The sequence below is a fragment of the Cetorhinus maximus genome, chromosome 1, assembly GCF_964194155.1.
Source record: "Cetorhinus maximus chromosome 1, sCetMax3.hap1.1, whole genome shotgun sequence".
Classification (NCBI taxonomy): Eukaryota; Metazoa; Chordata; class Chondrichthyes; order Lamniformes; family Cetorhinidae; genus Cetorhinus; species Cetorhinus maximus.
In genome coordinates this window covers 143,711,170-143,733,296 of record NC_135879.1, presented here as the reverse complement: position 1 = coordinate 143,733,296, position 22,127 = coordinate 143,711,170, and the positions used below count along the sequence as shown (strand labels likewise).

The 22,127-nt window shown below is 44.4% G+C and overlaps 1 protein-coding gene across 7 annotated transcripts in view; it reads right to left on the bottom strand.

The window, feature by feature from the left end:
• fip1l1a (FIP1 like 1a (S. cerevisiae)) overlaps positions 1-22,127 on the bottom strand; it is a 97,819-nt gene that overhangs the window by 57,265 nt on the left and 18,427 nt on the right. For 2 of the 7 annotated variants that reach the window (XM_078547868.1, XM_078547882.1), the window contains exons 5-9: positions 14,067-14,125; positions 12,084-12,194; positions 11,656-11,786; positions 8,786-8,913; positions 2,595-2,700 (exon numbers count right to left, since the gene is read on the bottom strand). In XM_078547868.1, the coding sequence (XP_078403994.1) occupies positions 2,595-2,700; positions 8,786-8,913; positions 11,656-11,786; positions 12,084-12,194; positions 14,067-14,125 (535 nt within the window). The remainder of the gene's footprint in view (positions 1-2,594; positions 2,701-8,785; positions 8,914-11,655; positions 11,787-12,083; positions 12,195-14,066; positions 14,126-22,127) is intronic. The other 5 variants (XM_078547888.1, XM_078547899.1, XM_078547894.1 and 2 more) reach the window with 3 other exon arrangements.

Genomic DNA, 22,127 nt, shown 5'->3' with positions numbered 1-22,127 from the left:
CTCAGTGCTTCCTCCAAGTGAATCCCAACATGGAAGAATACGGATTTATCAGTGGAGGGGGGGGACAAGAGGTGGTAATCAACAGGTAGTTTCCTTGCCCATGTTTGATGTCATGCCATGAAACTCCATGGGAGTCAATGTTGAGGATTCCCAGGGCAACTCCCTCCTGATTGGATACCACTATGTCACCACCTCTTGGGTCTGCCCTGCAAGTGGGACATGACATACTCAGGGATGGTGATGGTGGTGTCTGGGACATTGTAAGATATGATTCCGTGTGAGACTATATCAGGCTGCTGCTTGACTAGTCTGTGGGACTGCTCTCCCAATTTTGACACAAGCCCCCTGATGTTAGCAAAGAGGACTTTGCAGGATCGACAGGGCTGGTTGTGCCGTTGTTTCCGGTGCCGGGTGGTCCACCCGTTTTTATTCCTTCTGTGACTTTGTGGCTTGGCCATTTCAGAGGGCAGTTAGGAGTCAACCACATTGCTGTGGGTTTGGAATCACATGTAGGCCAGACCAGGTAAAGATGGCAGATTTCCTTCCCTAACCTAAAAGACAGTGAGCCAGATGAATTTTTACGACAATCAACAATGGTCATCATTACTGAGATTATCTTTTAATTCCAGATTTATTACTTGAATTCAAATTCCACTAGCTGCCTCTGGATTGCTAGTCCAGGTGACATTACCACTACGCCACCACCTCCACCTGGTAGGAAGAATAGAAAAGCACATTCTTTTTTAAATAACAAGAGGTGAGGCTAGTAAATATCAGCATGCAGAAGGATTTGTAAGTCCTTTCACATGAATCACAGCAAGTTAACATACAGGGTACAGAGAGTTGGAGTATAAGGCAATGAAGCCTTGCTGCAATTCTATAGGTCTTTGCTGAGACCACACCTGGAGTACTGTGTACAGTTTTAGTCTCTGTACCCAAGGAATGTTATACTTGCCTTAGTGGGGTGCACTGAAGATTCACTAAACTGGTTCCTGGGATGAGAGCTGTCCTATGAGGCGAGGTTGGGTATAATAGGCCTATGATCCCTGGAGTTTAGAAGAATGAGAAGTGATCTCATTGAAATGTATAAAAGGGCCTAACAGGGTAAATGCTGAGAGGTGGTTTCCTGGATATAGAATCTAGTATAAGGGGTCACAGTTTCAGGCTAAGGGCCATTTAAGAGCGAGCTGAGGAGAAACTGCTTCACTCTGAGGGCTGTGAACCTTTAGAATTCTCCACCGAGACGGCAATGGATGCTCAGTCGTTGAGTATATTCAAGACTCAGATTGGCTGATTTCCTTATAACCCCCAAAAAATCTAAGGATATGGGGATAGGGTGGGAAAGTGGAGTTGATGTAGAAGTTCAGCAAAGTTCTCACTCAATAGCAGAGCAAGCTTGAGGGGGTTATATAGCCTATTGCTGCTCCTACTTCATACAAAATGGCTAGAAGTCACTACATTTAGTATTTTTTAATTAAGTTCAGACTTTCTATGCTGATAGGGTTAACTGAAGTAATGTCGAAGAGGTTCATAAGGAGCATAAATACCAGCATAAATACCAGAGACAGTAGTGTAGTGGTAATGTCACTGGACTAGTAACCTAGAGGCCCAGACTAATGTTCTGGGGACACTGGTTCAAATCCCACCAGATGGTGGAATTTATATTCAATTAATAAAATCTTCAATTCAAAGCTAATCTCAGTGATGGTGACTGTGAAACTATCATTGATTGACATAAAAACCCATCTGATTCACCAATACACTTTAGGGAAGGAAATCTGCTGTTCTACTGGTCTACTACTGGCTACATGTGGCTGACTTTTAACTGCCCCCTCAAAAAAGCCTAGGGCAATTAGGGATGGGCAACAAATGCCCACATTCCATGAATAGAGTTAGAGGAAAAAAAACAAGACAGGTCAGTTAGATTGAATGTGCTGTAAAATTCTGACCAACATGCTGGAGAGGCAGCTGGAATAATTTTGAAGTTTAATGTTAGATTTAATGATAATTCACTCCCTGAAACTCTGCATCAACTTAATACAAAATGTTTCCTTTTCTCACTCTTCATCCTATTTCCCCCCATCCAAAAATTGCACTTCTGAGTTTCAACCTCATTATCACAAATAACACCAAATATCCACTCCTTCCGTATTCTAGTTCAGTTGATTATTACAAAATATTTTATGTAACTGCTAACAGCTGATTGCATGAAGCTACTAAGCAAAAAAATGGAAGTGCAACCAGGACACTTATAGAATGGTGTACATCAAACTCAGTTCCTGAGACTTTCAACAGGCTTCAAACCTTTCCTGACAGTTATACCAGCAATATCATCTTCCACTTTCAACAAAAATATTCAAATAAAACATAGTTCAAGTTTCTGGAGACTGTTTGCAAGCTTGATTTTTAAAAGTGTACAAATGACTAGACTTGCTCTTACATAGGAAGCCATTTGAGTTACTCCATCCGCATTATGAAACTACAATTCTTTCTTTAAAAATGTAACTTCCGTTCTTCCCATAAAATAGCTCAGGTGACTTGCAAAAAACATCAACTTAACTGTTGGAATATTTGTACACAAGTACTTAACAAACCTGGATGGCATTTTCATCTGCTCCACCCCTGTCCCGACGTCGCCCCTCCACACGAGCAATGGTAATTAACTGACCTCCAATAACCTCTATGGACCCAGACAGCCTTCTGAAAAACAGGTTATAGATTAAGGTAGTGGCAACAAACATATTCTGGTTGATTTGCAAACAGTAAAATATTGGTAAATTAAAATTAAAATGTTATGCAAACAAAACAATGATCCCAAACACATTACAAGACAGCATCCACTAAAGATTTCAGGCTCATATAATCAATTCAAGGAGAGTTAGTAAAAAGTCTGTTAACCTGAACATTTTTAGCAGTAATGTTCACTCATCAAAAACAGGAAATGAGAGAGAACATACTTTAAAACACCAAATAAAAAATCATTGGGTCCAACAAATCTGCTCCCTTTTGATTAAGCCCAATGTCAGCTTTCTGAAAAATTCTCTACCCTCCTTTTCCCCCCAGAAGTATTCCAGCTTCTCCAACCCATTTATGATGCTGTTTCAATGGTTTCGCTGAAATTAATTCCATACTTTAATTACAATTTTTCTGAAATTGTTCTCTGATCACTCATTTCCTGACCACTTCTAACATAACAACTTATGTTTACATAGTGCATTTAATGTAGTAACACATCCCAAGGTGCGACACAGAAGTGTCAGCCAACTAAATCTGGCACATGGTAAGCTGTTTAGACAGGTGAACAAAATACCTTCCTCTTTCTGACTAAATTTAAGATATGACATAAAGAGGGTGGGGGGGTGTGGTGGGGGCTTGGGACTGAGAGCGCAGGCAGCAATGGTGGGGCATAGTGATGGATGTACAAGCCAATAGGGTTGGAAGAGGAATGCGGAGTTCTTGGATGTTATTGATTTGGATACAGGAGGCTAGAAAAATAGAAGACAGAATTTTAACCTTGGCACGTGGGCTCGACAGGGGTAGGCGGGAAGCCACCTGCCACCCGCAATTGGCAGCGCCCCGCGATTTTACGCGGGTGGGCCAATTAAGGCCCGCCCAATGTGAGACACGGCCTTTGAATGAGCGTGAAGGGGCGGGCTGGGGCATTAATGTCCGCTGGGTCCAATGGCGACCCGGCGGCTGATTCAAATGCGGCCTCAGCGGCCCCTGGAAGGCTGCCACCGAAGGATGTGGGAGTCATGGATGTGCATGGATGCCACAGCGGGTGGACGTGGCAGGCGGGAGGGCAGGTCAGCGGGGCAGTTGGCCCTGCGTTTTTTAGGCAAGTGCTTCACGGCCTTCCTGGAGGAGGTGGCAACCAGGAGAGAAACACTTGTCTCCAGGGACGGGAGGAGGAGGCCCCTCCCACCTCACCAAAAAGGCCTGGGAGGTGGTAACATCCAGGGTCAGCAGCCACGATGTGGTTAGGCGCACAAGGGTCCAGTGCCGGAAGCGCTTTAACGATCTCCTGCGATCAGGAAGGGCGAGTACCGTGTTTGCAGAACAGGAAAGAGCTGCCCCCACCGTGGACCTGTGTTGTTACAGAGTGAGTGGCAAATGTTAATGAGGCAGGATCTGGCCATGGCGGGTGAGCCCTGGCTGCTTAGGCTGAGTGCCTTGCGGCTCCAGGGTCACAAATATGCTGAGCCCTGAGAGGTTTGCCTCAGGTGGGATTGGCCAGGCTGCAATGGCGCTACAGGTAGAGGGTGGACTAATCAATGCTCCTCTGTCCTTTCTGGAGAAAACATTCCATAACTATGCAGAGAGGTCTGGCGGGTGACCCCCACACCTCCTCATCCTTAGTAGATACGAGCACGAGGCCCTGGAGGTGGAGAGACGCTATGCACCTCAGTCAAGCGGCCACGGTGAGGTTGGGGTGCCAGAGCAATGTTAAGAGTGCAGTGCACTGAGGTGAAAATGTGGCTTGTTGCAACCATTACAGTGTAGTCTGTATATTGATGTGAGCCTCGAACCTGGAACGCCCATTGATAATGGAAAGACGAGGGCACCATAATGCAGATCTCTGTCGCATGAGGATGCCAGGCATGCACAATGACAGTCTAATGACTTAAACTAATGACATGTCCTTTTAGGCTCACCAGCAGCCCCTCGTTGTGAGGAGCCTGAAGCTTCACCCCTGACCCCTGAGAACCAGCATGCTGAGCACGCACCAGCGTCAGACCCTCTCTGTGAAGCAGGCACCGGCGCAGATACCAGCACCTCAGTGGGCATAAGATCGGCGTCTAGTATCTCGGTGCACATTGGTGAGGGCACTTCACACTCACTTGAGGTGCAGGCTCTCGCTTGAGAGCGCCCAGGGTGCCGGCAGTCGGAGGACTGCTGGGCACCAGGACAATGCTCAGTCAATGGCTGATGATGGGCCTCTGGAATCATCCCCGAAGCAGCAGTTGCTGATGTGCAGCAGGGTATGTGGGAGGATCTGGCAGAGATACATGAGGAAATGCGTGCCATGGTCTCCGTGATGAAGTAGTCCCTGCGGAGCATAAGCACTGCGTTGACCCTCATGGCCGTGTGAAATGCCTCCTCCATAGAGAGAGAGGCGACTCTCATGGAGAGGCTCCGCCAGGAGCTGAATCAGGGGTCCCTGGGGTTGCGCTCGGAACTGCAAGCCCTCACACCAGCAATGACCTAAGCTGGTTAGTGTCAGTGTGGGAGATGAATTGGGCACCCAGTATCCCAGCTAAGTGCCCGTCCATCAATGGTGAATAGGGAGGTCCTGAGCGACCTGACGTTGGCGCACAAGCTGCCTGTCGTCTCTGCGGGCTCCTCTCAGGGCACTCTGGAGGGCTCCTCCGCCCCTCTGCCAGTGACTGTGGCATCTGAGGAGGCTGCAGGGGCTAGGGAGATGCCAGCCATGGCACTGGACGTCCCTTCCAGGTGGGCCAGCACAGGTTCCATGGGCCAGAGGACACCCACCAAGGTCATCAAGGCCAAGAAGACAGCAGAGTGAGCAAGCTGTCTCCAATGCCGTTGCCAATGAGGGAGGAGCACCTAGACGGAGCACTCGCAAGTGAAAACGTAAAGCACGTTAAGCACAACACGCCCTGATCCCCGGTGATATTTGTTTCCCCCACTTTTCTGGGTTTTTTTTTTAAATGGTGTCATGTAAAATACTGGTGAATGTTAATTTCTGCTGTGTTTGTCACTCAGGTAAATGAGATTTTTTTTTTTGCAACTGGCCTCTGGATGCTTCATTTGCTCTGTAGGTGCGAGGTAAGCCATGATGTTATGATGGACGTGTGACTCCTTAAACATTATTACAAAGGCACATCGTGTGTATTGTTGAGCAAAGAACTGGTCCTGTTGGGGATCAAATAAGGAGCCTGCAGCCCTGGCATGTGGCAGTGGTTCTTATTTGGTAGGCTAGCTGAAGGAGCGTTGGATCAAAGTTTCCCGGGTGTCCCTGCCTCCCTGGAGGTTACTCAGGTCTGCGTCTATGCCCTCAGCGTTCTCCTGAGCGTGCTCGTCCTTGGACTCACTACTGGTCTCATCGTCTGTTGCCTGTGAAGCTGCGTCAAGATCCTCTTCCTCCAATGCGTCCCCCCTTTCCAGTGCCAGATTGTGGAGAGCGCAGCATGCAACCACTATTGGTGACACACGATCTGGGGGGTACTTAGAACTTAGAACGGTCTAAGCATCGGAAGCACATCTTGAGAAGACCTATGGTTCTCTCTACTACTGCCCTTGTGGAGCCATGGCTCCTGTTGTACCGCTGCTCGGCCTCTGTTCTTTGGTGGCGGAGAGGCATTATGAGCCACCTTCTGAGCGGATAGCCCTTGTCACCCAGCAGCCATCCATCCAGCCGGGCTGGAGCACTAAAGAGCCTCAGCACCTGGGAGTGTCTCAGGGTGTAGGCGTCATGGGAGCTGTTAGGGTACCTTGCACAAACTTGCAGAATCTGTATCTTGTGGTCACACATTATCTGCATGTTCATGGAGTGGAATCCGTTTCTGTTGACGAAGGCTCCCGGCTCACCCACTGGCGCCTCGATGGCCACACGTGTGCAGTCTATAGCACCCTGGATGCAGGGGAACCCAGCAATTGCTGCAAAGCCTCTGGCTCGCTCTGCCTGGCTGGCCTGGTCCATACGGTAATGAATGAAAGTCAATGCACACCTGAACAGAGAGTCTGTCACGAGTTTGACACAGCTATGGACAGCTGATTGGAACACTCCACAAAGATCCCCCACTGACCCCTGGAAAGAGCCGGAGGCATAAAAGTTTAGGGCTACCATGAGCTTCCGAGCCACTGGCATGGGGTGTCCACCCTCTCAGCCAGAGCTGATCTCAGGGCCGATCCTCTGACAGAAGGAGGTCACTGACTCCCTTGAGAGACATACTGAGGTAGCTGCATCGCCGCCTGTAAGCCTACCAGGTTAGTGACGTCCTCTGCGGCCCCTTCCACCTTGGCCTTCCTGTTGGCCCTGCGGCCCTTATGCCTGCACCTCTCCTCCCACAGGTCGCTCCCCTGGAAACTGAATAGGGACACCTGGCCTCCTCCCCCTTCTGCCCTCTCTTCCTCCTCAGAGGAGGTGCTTCCAGCGGAGACCACAATCCCCAATACCAGGGTAAGGAAAGGCTGTCTGATACCTGGAAGGCCCCACATGGTGTGAATCCTCCAGGGGCCTGGAAGGCAACACTGAGTCCTGAACTGAAGCCTCTAAATTCTCTGAAGCAGAATGAAGCTGTCCTGTTCACAGAAGCAAGCAGCAGTAAGCGATATCCAAAACTACTCACTATTTGCTTTGTGAAGCCCACTGACCCCTCTTATTCTGCCCGTGGATGAGGTTTTGCAAACTGTGACCTGCCTGCCTGCCCATTTTGCCCATGTGACGGCCTGAAAATTGCACGGGCTACATAAACGAGTCAATTGGTCTCTCAAGGGCTTTAATTGGCCATTTAATTAATTGTGGGTGCGCCTCAGTCTTCATCGCGCACCCGCCGAGCGAAATATCACGAGTGCGCGTTGACGTCGGTATGCTCATCCGACCTCAACGCGCTTTATTTCACGCACGGGCGTGTCGGCCGTGCGCCCGCACGCCAAGGGTAAAATTCTACCCAGAGAGGGACTTAGCCATAAAGGAATTTGAACACAAGGATGAGAATTTTAAATTTGTGGCACGGCTTGATCAGGAGCCAACATAGGTCAGTGAGAACAGAAGCAATTGCTTCCTGTATCCTAATGTACCCGTTTTGGGTGAGCTGAAGTTCATGGAGGGTGAAAAATGAGAGGTCAGTCAGGAGGCATTGGAATAGTCAAGTCCTGGAAGCGACAAAATCAGCAGCAGATGGGCTGAGGTTGAGGCAAAGGTGGGTGATAATACAGAGCTGAAAGTAGGCAGTCTTGGTTTCAGAATGCTTCGTAGAAATCCTAATCATGAACCTCTCAAAACCTTATTGTCATGACAGTTTCACAAGCTCTTGACTCTCCTGTTTGATGAACCTCTGGACAATAATAAAATATGTCCTCCAGATTGGGCAGATAGTCAGTGGGGGAGGGAATAAAGAGATGGGCAGGTTAGTCACGCTTTGGGGGAGCATGCTTCCTCTCACCAACACAAATTCTCATGAATATAACAAATTGGATATCATGTTGAGTAAAGTATATCCATTGCTTGCAGTAACATTATCCAGTAGAAAAGATGACTGCCTCACAAGTTGAATAAAAATGAGAACAAAGTGCTCATTCAAGAAAAGGTTGAAAGACATCAACAGTGTTTATTTCTCAAATCAATCAATTTAAAAAAAAACTCCGAGCATGGATGAACCATGAAAGAAAACATTTGGCAACAAAATTCAGGAGCGCTTACCATTGGCATTCACCCCTTAGGGAACTTACTCTTCACACAAAAGATGAGATTCAAGCAGCCCTAGATATTGGACCTCATATCAGTGCACTATCAACAGCGCTGTGAAAGGAAGGGAGACCCAGGATTTTGACCCAACGACAGTGAAGGACCAGAGATATATATCCAAGCCAGGATGGTGTTTGATATTCCAAATTCACCACCTCAAATACAATAGCTTTCAACCTTAACCACTAGTATTTCACCTTAGCACTTATAGCTCAAAATGTTTTCTCTAGACATAATGCAAGTTTTGAAACACATTTCAACTGGACATAGTGCCAGAATTTCACATCTATATGCTTTATTAAAACATGAGCAATAACTACTGGGAGAAAATTCAAAAACTTCCACTGGACCTGCCTTTGCCCAAGTTCTGACCTGTTGGGCGGAGGTCCTGCCCTGAAACGATTTGGAGGAGAAGGGAAGTCCATCTTAGGGGGTGGTATCTCTGGTTCTTTCTCAGGGTTTCCAGTTCTACCCTGCTGTACCTGAAAAAAAATAACATTTCAATACCAGTGCATAATTTTCAGTATGATCTCCACCACACACAGCAAGCAAGTTGCAGAAAATGGAGCAAGACTATACAAAGGGACATACACAGTATAAATGAGAAGTCAAAAGTTTGGCAGTTGGAAGTTTATTGTGGGATGTGTGAGGTCAATGTTGAATCTGAGAAAGACAAATCAGAATATTTTAAGAGTGAGAAACCAATCAGCTCTGGAGGAGCATAGGAATTTAGATGTCCATATACATAAATCATTGAAAGCCATCAACACAAGCACAAAGTAAATTTAAAAAGCTAATCAAATATTGGCCTCCAACGCCAAAGAGGATTAACATACAAAATAAAGTAGGGAATTGATGTTTCAGTTGTACAAAGTCTTTGTCAGAGCCCAAATTGATAATTACATTCAATTCTGGCACTGAACGTGAGGAAAGTTATGTTGATCTTGGAGGGGTACAGTGCAGATAGGATAGATAAAAACCATTTCTTATGGTGTGGAGTCCAGAACTTGCAAAGTAGTTGCAAAACTAAGCCATTAAGTCCCTTGAGCCTGCTCTGCCATTCCATAAGGTCGAAACTGATCTGCCTCAACTATATCTTCCTGTGCTATTCCCATATCCCTTGATTCCCTTAGTATCCAAAAATTTATTGATTGCAGTCTTGAATATACTCAACAACTGAGCACCCACAACTCAAGAATTCTGAAGGTTCACAACCCTTTGAGTGAGAAAAGGATCTCTTCATCTCAGTCCTAAATGGTTGACCCCTTAAGTCTGAAATGATAACCTCTAGTTGTAGACTCCTCATTCAGGGAAACATCCTCCCAACATCTACCCCGGCAACTCCCTTAAAAAAATGTATGCCTTTCAATGAGATCATCCTGTGTTCTTCTAAACTATAGTGAATATTGGTCTAGTCTACTCAAACCCTCCTCAAAAGGACAATCCCCTCATCCCAGGAATCAGCCTAATGAACGTTCATTGCACTCTATCCTTGGCAAGACCAAACTTGTATACAGTACTCCAAGCGTGGTCTCACCAAGGCCCTATAACAATTGCAGTAAGATTTCTTTATTCTTATGCTCAAAAGCTTTGTAATAAAGGCTAACATAACATTTGCTTTTTAATTACTTGCTGTACCTGCATGTTAACTTCCCATGACTTGTGTACAAGGAGACCCAGATTCCTCCGAATACCAACATTCCCCTGTCTCTCACCTCTTAAAAAATATTCTGCTTTTCTATTTTTCCTATCAAAGTGGATAACTTCACATTTTTCCACATTACAATCCGTATGCCACATTCTTGCCCACTTGCTTAACCTGACTAAATCCTTTTGCAGTCCAAGTCCTTCTCACAGCTTACTTTTCTACCTAAGTTTGTATCTTAGCAAGCCTGGGTACATTGCACTCAGTTCCCTCATCTAAATAGTTATTGCTAAGACTCTAAATAGATGAGGTTCAAGCATTGTAACTATTTGGATTAGCAAGGATCAATCAGCCAAACTGAAAAACCGTTATTTTCTACTGCTTCTTGTCTGTTAACCTATCCTCAATCCATGCTAATATATTACTCCCAATCCCAAGAAACCTAATTTTGTGTAATAACCTCATTTTCGTCACCTTATTGACTTCTTTCTGAAAAAACAAATAAATCCACCAGCTCCCCCTGGTCCACCTTAGTTACATCCTCAAAAAACTAGCTGGTTTGTCAAACATGATTTCCCCTTCATAAATCTGTGTTAACATAATATTGACCATATTCTAACAAGGAAGGATAACCTTAAAATTAGAACCAAGCCATTTAAGATCAAAATCAGGAAGTATTTTTCCACAAAAATGATAGTGGAAATCTGGAAGCAAAATACTGTGGATGCTGGGAAAACATTCAGCATGTGGAAAGAAACAGAGTTAACGTCTCCAGTCGTAATGAAAGGTCACATGCTGAAATGGAAAAATGCTAAGTTTTTCCAGCATTTCCTATTATAGTAGAAATTTGAGACTCTTACCCTCAAAAAAAACTGTGGATGCTGGGTCAATTAAAACTTACAAGACTGACATGGATAGAATTTTTTGTTAGGTAAGGGCATCAAGAATGTAAAAAGACAGGTAATTAGAGTTGAGTACAAATCAGCCGTGATCTGTTTGAATGGCAGAACAGATTCAAGGGGTTGAATCGTCTACTTTTGTTCCTACTTTCCTATGTCATTCTCAGTGAACAGAAGAGTTTTTAGATCTTCCTACTCCTCCTGCTTCTCCTTCATTTCATTGGCAGTAAAATTGAAACTTAGCACTTTCTTACTAAGACTTTATAATAGTATTTCCTGTCTGACAATAGGCTTGGAATGGAAGGAGTGGGGGAGGAAGAGTATGATAGGAATATTTTGAATGTGTGGTGATCTGCGTTTTAATAATTCGTTACGACCGGAGACATTAACTCTGTTTCTCTCCACATATATTGCCAGACCTGCTGAGTGTTTTCCCAGCATCCACAGTATTTTGCTTCCAGATTTCCACTATCATTTTTGTGGAAAAATACTTCCTGATTTTGATCTTAAATGGCTTGGTTCTAATTTTAAGGTTATGCTTCCTTGTTGGAATATGGTCAATATTATGTCAACACAGATTTATGAAGGGGAAATCAGCTAGTTTTTTGAGGACGTAACTAAGATGCGCACTGATAATTCACGTGTTAGAATTGTAATCTGTAATCTCAATGAATACTAACTGTAATTCTGTTTGTAGTTGAGGCAAGAGGGAGGGGCTCAAGACCCATTCTCAGTCGCTTCTGTTTCTCACAGTAGGCCTTCCAAGTCTCCTCATTGAACCCATAATTGAAGTAATCAGAAAGATCAGCACCTTAAATGGAGGGGAAAACAACTGCATGAGCAAACGACACTATAATTACAATAATTACTTAATTCCAACTATTTTTCTCTCATATTTTGAGCTACATGAACATAAAACAGTCATTATGTTAAGAATTTAATACAGGTAACTCATTTTCAGCAATTTTCTACAATGAAGATAAATTTCAGACATTACCAATAACATCATGACTTGGATGACAAAAACACTAAAATAACTCTTTAATTAATGCACAAAGTTAAATATTCAACTGGTGAGAGGATCACGTGGTAACAGAAAATTGTATACCTGGTTTCCTCCAAGGTTTATCTTCAAAAGAATCCAAATCTATTTCTAACGTTGGGATTCCATTGATGTCCCCAGGGGCATCAAGGTCAACCCCCTTTCCAGCTTTTGTTCCTGGAAATAAAAAGTTAAAGATTGATAGTAAGTAACAATATATTACCACTGTAGAATGCTAAAAACATTTCAAAAGTGAGATAAAGTTTCTTCATCTGCCACTTCATTCTAAATCAGTTGCAGTTCTCATTCAATGTACTGGATGCAAAGACAACTCAAATATAAAATAATTCATTCAAAAAGGAACTATTTTACCATGATAGGGTGCCCCTTGTCCTCACTTTTCACCCCACTAGCCTCCACATTCAAAGGATCATCCTCTGTCATTCCCACCAACTTCAGCATGATACCACCACCAAACACAACTTCCCCTCACCTCCCTTGTCAGCATTTAACAGGGGCTGTTCCCCCCGTGACACCCTGGTCCAGCCCTCAATCACCCCCAAAACCTCATTTCCTTCCCATTGGCACCTCCCCATGCAATCGCAGGAAGTTGGACATCTGACCCTTCATCTCCTCCCTCCTTGCTGTCCAAGGCCCCAAACACTCCTTCCAGGTGAAGAAGCGATTCACTTGCAATTCTTTCAATTTAGTCTACTGCATGTGCTGCTCACAAGGTGGTCTCCTCTACATTGGGTGACCACTTTGCAGAACACCTTCGCCCAGTCCGGAAGCATGATCCCAACCTTCCTGTTGCTTGCCATTTCAATTCACCATCTTGCTCTGACGGACTCGAAATGTTAACTCTGTTTCTCTCTCCACAGATGCTGCAAGACCTGCTGAGCTTTCCCAGCATTTCATGTTTTTAAAAATAATTATTTTACTTTCTCACTATTCGGCAAGTGATTTTGATGTTATTGATGCTCAAATAGCTTAAAACGTTGCTAAAAGAAATATCTGATAGCTTTAACCTCTGTAATTACCGTGGGTTTAAAAAAAAACCATGTTCCAAGGCATTACTTTGCTCTTTTATCAAAAAGGTGAGCACGCTAACAATGACAGAAGCAGTGTGTGATAAGTGGCTTGAGTGAGGATAGTTACATAAGGCTTTAAGATTTTTACTATGGTATGACAGATTCGACCACAATAGTAACAGAGAATTGGGTAGCTGTTCACCTCGTACCAAAGACTATTACCTGATCTGTACAATTCAAAAAAACTCTTCAGGTTAATGCAGTATTTACAATCATATCCAATCACTATGTTAGCAAAGCAAAAGAGCATGAATTTGAATAATGCACAAAATTAATCTTGTATCCTAACTGGCAAGCCACTTTACTCCCCAAAGAGCAAATCACAACAGTTACTGACAAAGGTGGTAGTGAGGGTTCCTTACTGTGTGTAGAACTGAATGGCAACTGTGAACCAGGGAATAGAAAATATATGATTAAAATAAATTTCCAGCACGTAGAAGATTTTCTATTCCTAAAACCTTAGATAATGGAATGCTTTTGTTAAAGATATTCTTTAATATACTGACAATCTCATTGGTTTTGTCTTTGTGGTTATTTTGACCTCAACATCCCAAAAAAAATTGTAATTATGCTAAAGGGGCTATGTAAACTACAAATTGATGTTTTTTTTACAAATGCCATGTTATCAATGTTAACAATGTTAACAAAATCAACAAAGAAAATTCTGTTGCATCAAGATATACAGGTTCAAAAGCTAAAGTAAATCAGTTTAAATATAAAATTACCAGAGTTCAGATGTGGGGCATAGCGTTGATTTCTCAATAAGCAACCACAGTTCTGAAAAATGGCCAAGTGAGGCTATGTACTTATACACTCGGTGATACAGGATAGGAAAGAATAAGGATCTTTGCCAAGCCACTCTCAAGCAATGCTTATGAGCCAGTTTATGCAGTTACTCATTATCTTGGCTGCAACTAGCAAGTAGCTCAGGGAGAAAATAATAGGTAAAATTTCTTACCCGATCCATAAAGTCTTCCTGACGACTTGATATTGAGATTTACAGGTGTCACTCCATAGCTATTGGACAGAAAATGTAATTCAATTAAGACAAAAAGTCTCAATTTCACAGGACTAACAGATTACATAAGTAATGATCACATGCTCATTTAATATTCTTCACTTGAATTTTGTCAAAGCAAACATTTCACATCACATTTGATATTCATATAAACGGGCATTAAAAATTCCTGTTTATGCTTTTCAATATAAAGTTTGCACCGAAAGTTATACACACAGGACCACAATTATTTGCAGCCTTCCGGAGTTTCTTTCCAAGTAAACACCAGCTGGGATAGCCTTGCTGCATATCAATAAGTGCTTATTTATAGAATGGGTCACGTTGTGTTAGAACTTTGCTTTACCAAATGAAGTGAAAGGATTTTGTCAATTCCTTCTGGATATGAGGCTAAATGACAAATCTGGCTGAAAAAGTTGCCATCAGTTTTAAAATCTGAATTTGAAAGATGGCATAAAAACACAATTTGACCATTACTTTGGTCATCAATGTAACTACAAATTCTAATTTAGACATGAAGTTGAGAGCAAGGCTATCAATGCAATTGCAGTGCCAGCTACGTTAACAATTCCTCTGATATTGAAGTAGCCCATGCCAGCCCACAACAGGACTTGGATAACATTTCTGTGTGCTGACAAGTAGTATATAACTATCACACAGGCAATGACATCCTGAATGACAGTAAACTAAGCCAACTGCCCTTGACATTCACCATTGCAAAGTTCATTACCCACACCTTGGGGGTCCACTTAAGCTTGACTGGACTAGTTATAACAACACCATGGCAACTGGAATATTTCCTGACCCATCAAAACCTATCCTTCATCTACAAGGTTAGAAGCACAGAAAATAGGAGCAGGAGTACATCATTTGGCCCTTCGAGCCTGCTCCGCCATTCAATCTGATCATGGCTGATCCTTTACCTTAACGCCATACTCCTGCTCTCTTCCCATACCCCTTGACGTCTTTAGACTCCCGAAATCTATTTCCTTCTTAAATATATTCAGTGACTTGGCCTCCACTGCCATCTATGGTAGAATTCCACAGGTTCACCACCCTCTGAGTGAAGGTGTTTCTCCTCATCTCAGTAACCAGGGACTGGGACCCCTTGTTCTAGACACACACCCCCATACCATGAGATTGTAACCCCATGTTCGAGACACCCAAGCCAAAGGAAATATCATCTGAGCACCCAGTGTTGTCCATTCCTGTTAGAATTTTAGACGTTTCAATGAAATCTCCTCTCATTCTTCTAAATTCCAGTGAATACAGGCCTAGTCGGCCCAATCTCTCCTCATGCAACAATCCTGCCATCCCAGGAATCAGTCTGAACCTTTGGTGCACTCCCTCTATGGAAAGTATATCATTTCTTAGGTAAGGAGACCAAAACCGCACGCAGTACTCCAGGTGTAGTCTCAGCAAGGCCCTGTACAGCTGCAATAAGACATCCCTGCTCCTGTATGCAAATTGGGAGGCGATGGCATAGTGGTATTGTCACTGGATTAGTAATCCAGATACCCAGGGTAATGCTCTGGGGACCCAGGTTCGAATCCTGCCATAGCAGATGGTGGAGATTGAATTCAATAAAATTCTGGAATTACTATGATGACCATGGGACCATTTTTGATCATCCATCTAGTTCACTAATGCCTTTTCGGGAAGGAAACCTGTCGTCTTTACCTCGTCTGGCCTACACGTGACTCCAGATGATGTCCTGCCCCACTGGCAGGACAGACCCAGCAGAGGTGGCGGCACAGTGGTATACAGTCGGGAGGGGGTTGTCCTGAGAGTCCTCAACATCGACTCCAGACCCCATGATGTCTCATGGCATCAGGTCAAACAAGGGGAAGGAAACCTCCTGCTGGTTACCACATACCGCCCTCCCACAACTGATGAATCAGTGCTTCACCATGTTGAACACAACTTGGAGGAAGCACTGAGGGTGGCAAAGACGCAGAACGTGCTCTGGATCGGGGACTTCAACGTCCATCACCAAGAGTGGCTCGGTAGCACCACTATTGATCGAGCTGGCTGAGTCCTAAATGACATAGCTGCTAGACTAGGTCTGTGGCAGGTGGTGAGGGAACCAACAAGAGGGAAAAACATACTTGACCTCAACCTCACCGACCTGCCTGATGCAGATGCATCTGTCCATGACAGTATTGGTAGGAGTGACCACCGCATAGTCATTGTGGAGACGAAGTCCGACATTCACATTGAGGATTCCCTCCATCGTGTTCTGTGGCACTACCACCGTGCTAAATGGGATAGATTTCAAACAGATCTAGCAACTCAAGACTGGGCATCCATGAGGTGCCATGGACCATCAGCAGCAGCAGTACTCAAACCCATAATCTCTAACCTCTTGGCTTGGCATATCCCCCACTCTACTATTACCATCAAGCCAGGGGATCAACCCTGGTTCAACGAAGAGTGCAGGAGGGCATGCCAGGAGCAGCACCAGGCATACCTAAAAATGAGGTGTCAACCTGCTGAAGCCATAACACAGGACTATGTGCATGCCAAATAGCACATGCAGCAAGTGATATTCCGGCTAAGTAATCCCACAACTAATGGATCTGCGGTCCTGCCACACCCAACCGTGAATGGAGGTGGACAATCAAACAACTCACGAGAGGAGGAGTCTCCACAAATAATCCAATCCTGAATGATGGAGGAGCCCAGCACATCAGTGCAAAAGATAAGGTTGAAGCATTTGCTACAATCTTCAGCCAGAAGTGCCGAGTGAATGATCCATCTCGGCCTCCTCTGGAAGTCCCCAGCATCACAGATGCCAGTCTTCAGCCAATCCGATTCACTCCACGTGATATCAAGAAATGGTTGAAGGCACTGGATACTGCAAAGGCTATGGGCCCTAACAATATTCTGGCAATAGTACTGAAGACTTGTGCTCCAGAGCATGCCGCGTCCCTAGCCAAGCTGTTTCAGTACAGCTAGAACACTGATATCTATGCGGCTATGTGGAAAATTGCCCAGGTATGTCTTGGACACAAAAAGCAGGACAAACCCAACCCGGTCAATTACCATCCCATCAGTCTACTCTCCATCATCAGTAAAGTAATGGAAGGGGTCATAAATAGTGCTATCAAGCAGCACATGCTTAGCAACAACCTGCTCACTGATACCCAGTTTGGGTTCTGCCAGGGCCACTAAGCTCCTGACCTCATTACAGTCTTGATTCAAAAATGGACAAAAGAGCTGAAATCTAGAGGTGAGGTGAGAGTGACTGCCCTTGACATCAAGGCAGCACTTGACCGAGTGTGGCATCAAGGAGCCCTAGCAAAACTGGAGTCAATGGGAATCAGGGGGAAAACTCTCCGCCAGATGGAGTCATACCTAGCACAAAGGAAGATGGTTGTGGTTGTCAGAGGTCAGTCATCTCAGCTCCAGGACTTCAATGCAGGAGTTCCACAGGGTAGTGTCCTCAGCCCAACCAGCTTCAGCTGCTTCATCAATGACCTTCCTCCCATCATAAGATCAGAAGTGGGGATGTTCGCTGATGATTGCACAATGTTCAGCAACATTTGTGACTCCTCAGACACTGAAGCAGTCCATGTCCAAATGCAGCAAGATCTGGACAATATCCAGGCTTGGGCTGACAAGTGGCAAGTAACATACGCGCCACAAGTGTCAGGCAACTACCATCTCCAACAAAAGAGAATCCAACCATCGCTCCTTGATGTTCATAAAAGCAAAAAACTGCGGATGCTGGAAATCCAAAACAAAAACAGAAACAGAAATACCTGGAAAAACTCAGCAGGTCTGGCAACATCGGCGGAGGAGAGCGCAGTTGACGTTTCGAGTCCTCATGACCCTTCAACAGTTCTGTTGAAGGGTCATGAGGACTCGAAACGTCAACTGTGCTCTCCTCCACCGATGCTGCCAGACCTGCTGAGTTTTTCCAGCCCCTTGATGTTCAATGGCCTTACTATCACTGAATCCCCCACTATCAACATCCTGGGGGTTACCACTGACTAGAAACTGAACTGGACTAGCCATATAAATACTGTGGCTCCAAGAGCAGGTCAGAGGCTCAGAATCGTGCGACAAGTAACTCACTTCCTCACTCCCCAAAGCATGTCCACCATCTACAAGGCACAAGTCAAGTGTGTGATGGAATACTCCCCACTTGCCTGGATGAGTGCAGCTCCCACAACATTCAAGAAGCTTGACACCATCCAGGACAAAGTAGCCCACTTGATTGGCACCACATCCACAAACATTCACTCCCTCCACCACCAATGCACAGTAGCAGCAGTGTGTACCATCTACAAGCTACACTGCAGGAATTCACCAAGGCTCCTTCGATAGCACCTTCTAGACCCACGACCATTACCATCTAGAAGGGCAAGGACAGCAGATAGATGGGAACACCACCGCCTGGAAGTTCCCCTCCAAGTCACTCACCATCCTGACTTGGAAATATATCGCTGTTCTTTCATTGTCGCTGGGTCCTCTGTTTACAGGGTTCTCTGTAACACAAGGGTACTCTGGGTGTACCTACATCACATGGACTGCAGCGGTTCAAGAAGACAGCTCACCACCTTCTCAAGGGCAACTAGGGATGGGCAATAAATCTGGCCCAGCCAGCGAAGCCCACATCTCTTGAATGAATAAAAATGAAGGCCAACATGGCATTTGACTTCTTAACTGCTTCTGCATCTCCATGCTGCCTTTCAGTCATTGGTGTACAAGGACACCCTGGTCCCTTTGTGCATCAATATTTCCCAATCTATCACCATTTAAATAATACTCTGCCAATCTGTTCTTCCCACCAAAGTGGATAACTTCACACTTATCCATGTTATATTGCATCTGCCATGTATTTGCCCACTCACTCAACTTGTCTAAATTGCCTTGAAGTCTCTTAACACCCTCCTCATCGCTCACATTCCCACCAAGTTTCATGTCACCAGCAAACTTGGAAATATTACATTTGATTCCCTCATCCAAATCATTTATATATATAGCTGGGGCCCCAAGCACTGATCCCTGCAGTATCCCACTAGTCACCGCCTGCCTCTCTGAAAAAGACCTGTTTATTCCTATTCGGTTTCCCGTCTGCTAACCAATTCTGAATCCATACTGATATATTACCCTCAATCCCATGTACTTTAATTTTCCACACTAACGTCTTATGTGGGACATTATCAAAAGCTTTCTGAAAATCCACTGGTTCTCCCTTATCTATCCTGCTAGTTGCGTCCTCAAAAAACTCCAGTAGGTTTGTCAAATATGATTTCCCTTTCATAAATCCATGTTGACTTTATCTAATCCCATTGATATTTTCCAAGTGTCCTGTTATCATATCCTTTATAACAGACTCTTGCATTTGCCCTACCACTGATGTTAGGCTAACTGATCTGTAATTCACTGTTTTCCTTTTTTAAATAATGGGGTTACATTTGCCACCCTTCAATCTGCCAGGACTGTTCCAGGGGTCTACAAAATTTTGGAAGATGACAACCAACACATCCACCATTTCCATGGCCACCTCCTTTAGTACCCTGGGATGTAGATCATCAGGTCCTGGGGGGGGGTTATTGGTTTTCAGTCCCATTAATTTCTCCACCACTATTATTTTAGTAATGCTAATTTCTTTCAATTCCTCCTTCTCACTAGACTCTTGGTTCCCTAGCATTTCTGGGAAGTTATCTGTGTCTTCCTTCATGAAGACAGAACTAAAGTAGTTGTTTAATTACTCTGCCATTTCATTGTTCTCTATTATAAGTTCTCCTGTTTCGGACTGCATGAGACCTACATTTGTCTTCACTAATCTTTTTCTATGCTTATAGAAGCTTTTACAGTCCGCTTTTATGTTCCTTGCAAGTTTAATCTCATACATTTTTCCCCTCAATCTCTTGGTCCTCCTTTGCTAAATTCTAAACTGCTCCCAATCCTCAGCTTACTACTTTTTCTAGCAACTTTATATGACTCCTCTTTGGATCTAATACTATCCTTAATTTCTTTTGTTAACCATGGTTCAGCCACTTTTCCTGTTGTGTTTTTGTACCAGAAAGGAATGTATAACTGTTGCAATGCATACATCTGTTCCTTAAATATTAGCCATTGCCTGTCCACCGCCGTACCTTTTAATGAAGTTCCCCAATCTATTTTAGCCAACTCACGCCTCATGCCTTCGTAGTTTCCTTTGTTTAGATTTAGAGCCTTAGTTTCAGATCGGATTACTTCACTTTCCATCCTAATGAAGGATTCTATCATGTTATGGACACTGTTCCCTAAAAGACCCCTCATAAGATGATTATTAATTAACCGCTTCTCAGTGCACAATAGCAAATCTAGGATAGCCTGTTCCCCAGTCGGTTCTTCAACATACTGGTCTAAAAAACCATTTCGTACACACCCCAGGAATTCATCTGCCATCATATTATTGCTAATTTGGTTTGCCCAGTCTATATGCAGATTAAAGCCACCCACGATTACTGTAGCACCCTTGTTATATGCATTTCTAGTTTCCTGTTTAATGCCATCTCCTACCTTATCACTACTGTTTGGAGGCCTATAGACAACTCCCACTAATGTTTTCTGCCTCTTGTTGCTTCTTAGCTCCACCCAGGCTAATTCTACATCTAGATTTTCTGAGTCAATATCATCTCTCACCGATTTCATCATTAACTAACAATGCCATGCTGCCTCTTTTTCCTTTTTGCCTGTCTGTCCTAAATATCGAGTACTCTTGGATATTCAGTTCCCAGCCTTGGTCACTCTGCAGCCATGTCTCCGTAATCGCAATCATATCATGCCCATTTACATCTATTTGCACTGTTAATTCGCCTAGTTTATTGCGAATGCTCTATGCATTCAGATACAGTGCCTTTAGACTGGTCTTTTTAACATTTTTACATATCTTTTTTGTACTATGGCCCTATTTGCTGCTATCCCTGGTTTCCTCTGCCTTCCATTTTTCTGTCTTTCATTCCTCTTTGTTTCCCTGTCTTGTGTCTCCCCATTCAGGTTCCCATCCCTCTGCCTGTCTAGTTTAAACTCTCCTCACAGTACTCGCAAATACCCCTGGGAGGATATTGGTCCCAGTTCTGCTGTGGTGCAACCCATCCAGCTTGTACAGGTCCCATCGTCCCCAGAATCGGTCCCAATGCCTCAGGAATCCAAATCCCTCCCTCTTACACCATCTTTCCAGCCACGCATTCGTCTGGTCTATTCTCTTATTCCTGATCTCACTATCACGTGGCACTGGGTGTAATCTTGAGATTGCTAATTTGAGGTCCTGTTTTTTAATTTATTTCCTAGCTCCCTATATTCTGTTTCAGAACCTCATCCATCTTTTTACCTATGTCGTTGGTACCGATGTAGACCACGACCTCTGGCTGTTCACCCTCCCCCAAATGAACGTCCTGCAGCCAGTGACATCTTTGATCCTGGCACCAGGGAGGCAATATACCATCCTGGTGTCACGTCTGTGGCCGCAGAAACATCTATTTGTTCCCCTTACGACAGAATCCCCTATCACTATTGCTCTCCCACTCCTTTTTTTCTCCCCGCCTGTGCAGCTGAGCCACTCATGGTGCCACAGGCTTGGCTCTTGCTGCATTCCCCTGAGAAACTATCTCCCCCAGCAGTATCCAAAACAGAAAATCTGTTAGAGAGGGAGATGGACGCACGGAACTCCTGCACTAACTGCCTAGTGCTTTTACTCTGTCTGGCGGTCACCCATTCCCTTTCTGCCTGTGCACTCTTTAGCTGCAGTGTGATCACCTCACTGTATGTGCTATCCACTTTCAAGCCAAGATTGTGATCAAACAGTCACCACTCATCTGAATGGACATAGATATTCATCATCATCCATGAGGGAAGTTTCTGTGACAGGTGCCCTGGCAATGGACTAAATATCCACTCCCGATGCACTGTGTTAAAGTACGCACTGCAGTAGCTCACCAAAGTTACTTAGACAGTTCCTCTCATCCGTGACATCTGCCATAGAAAAGGACAAGAGGAAAGTTATGG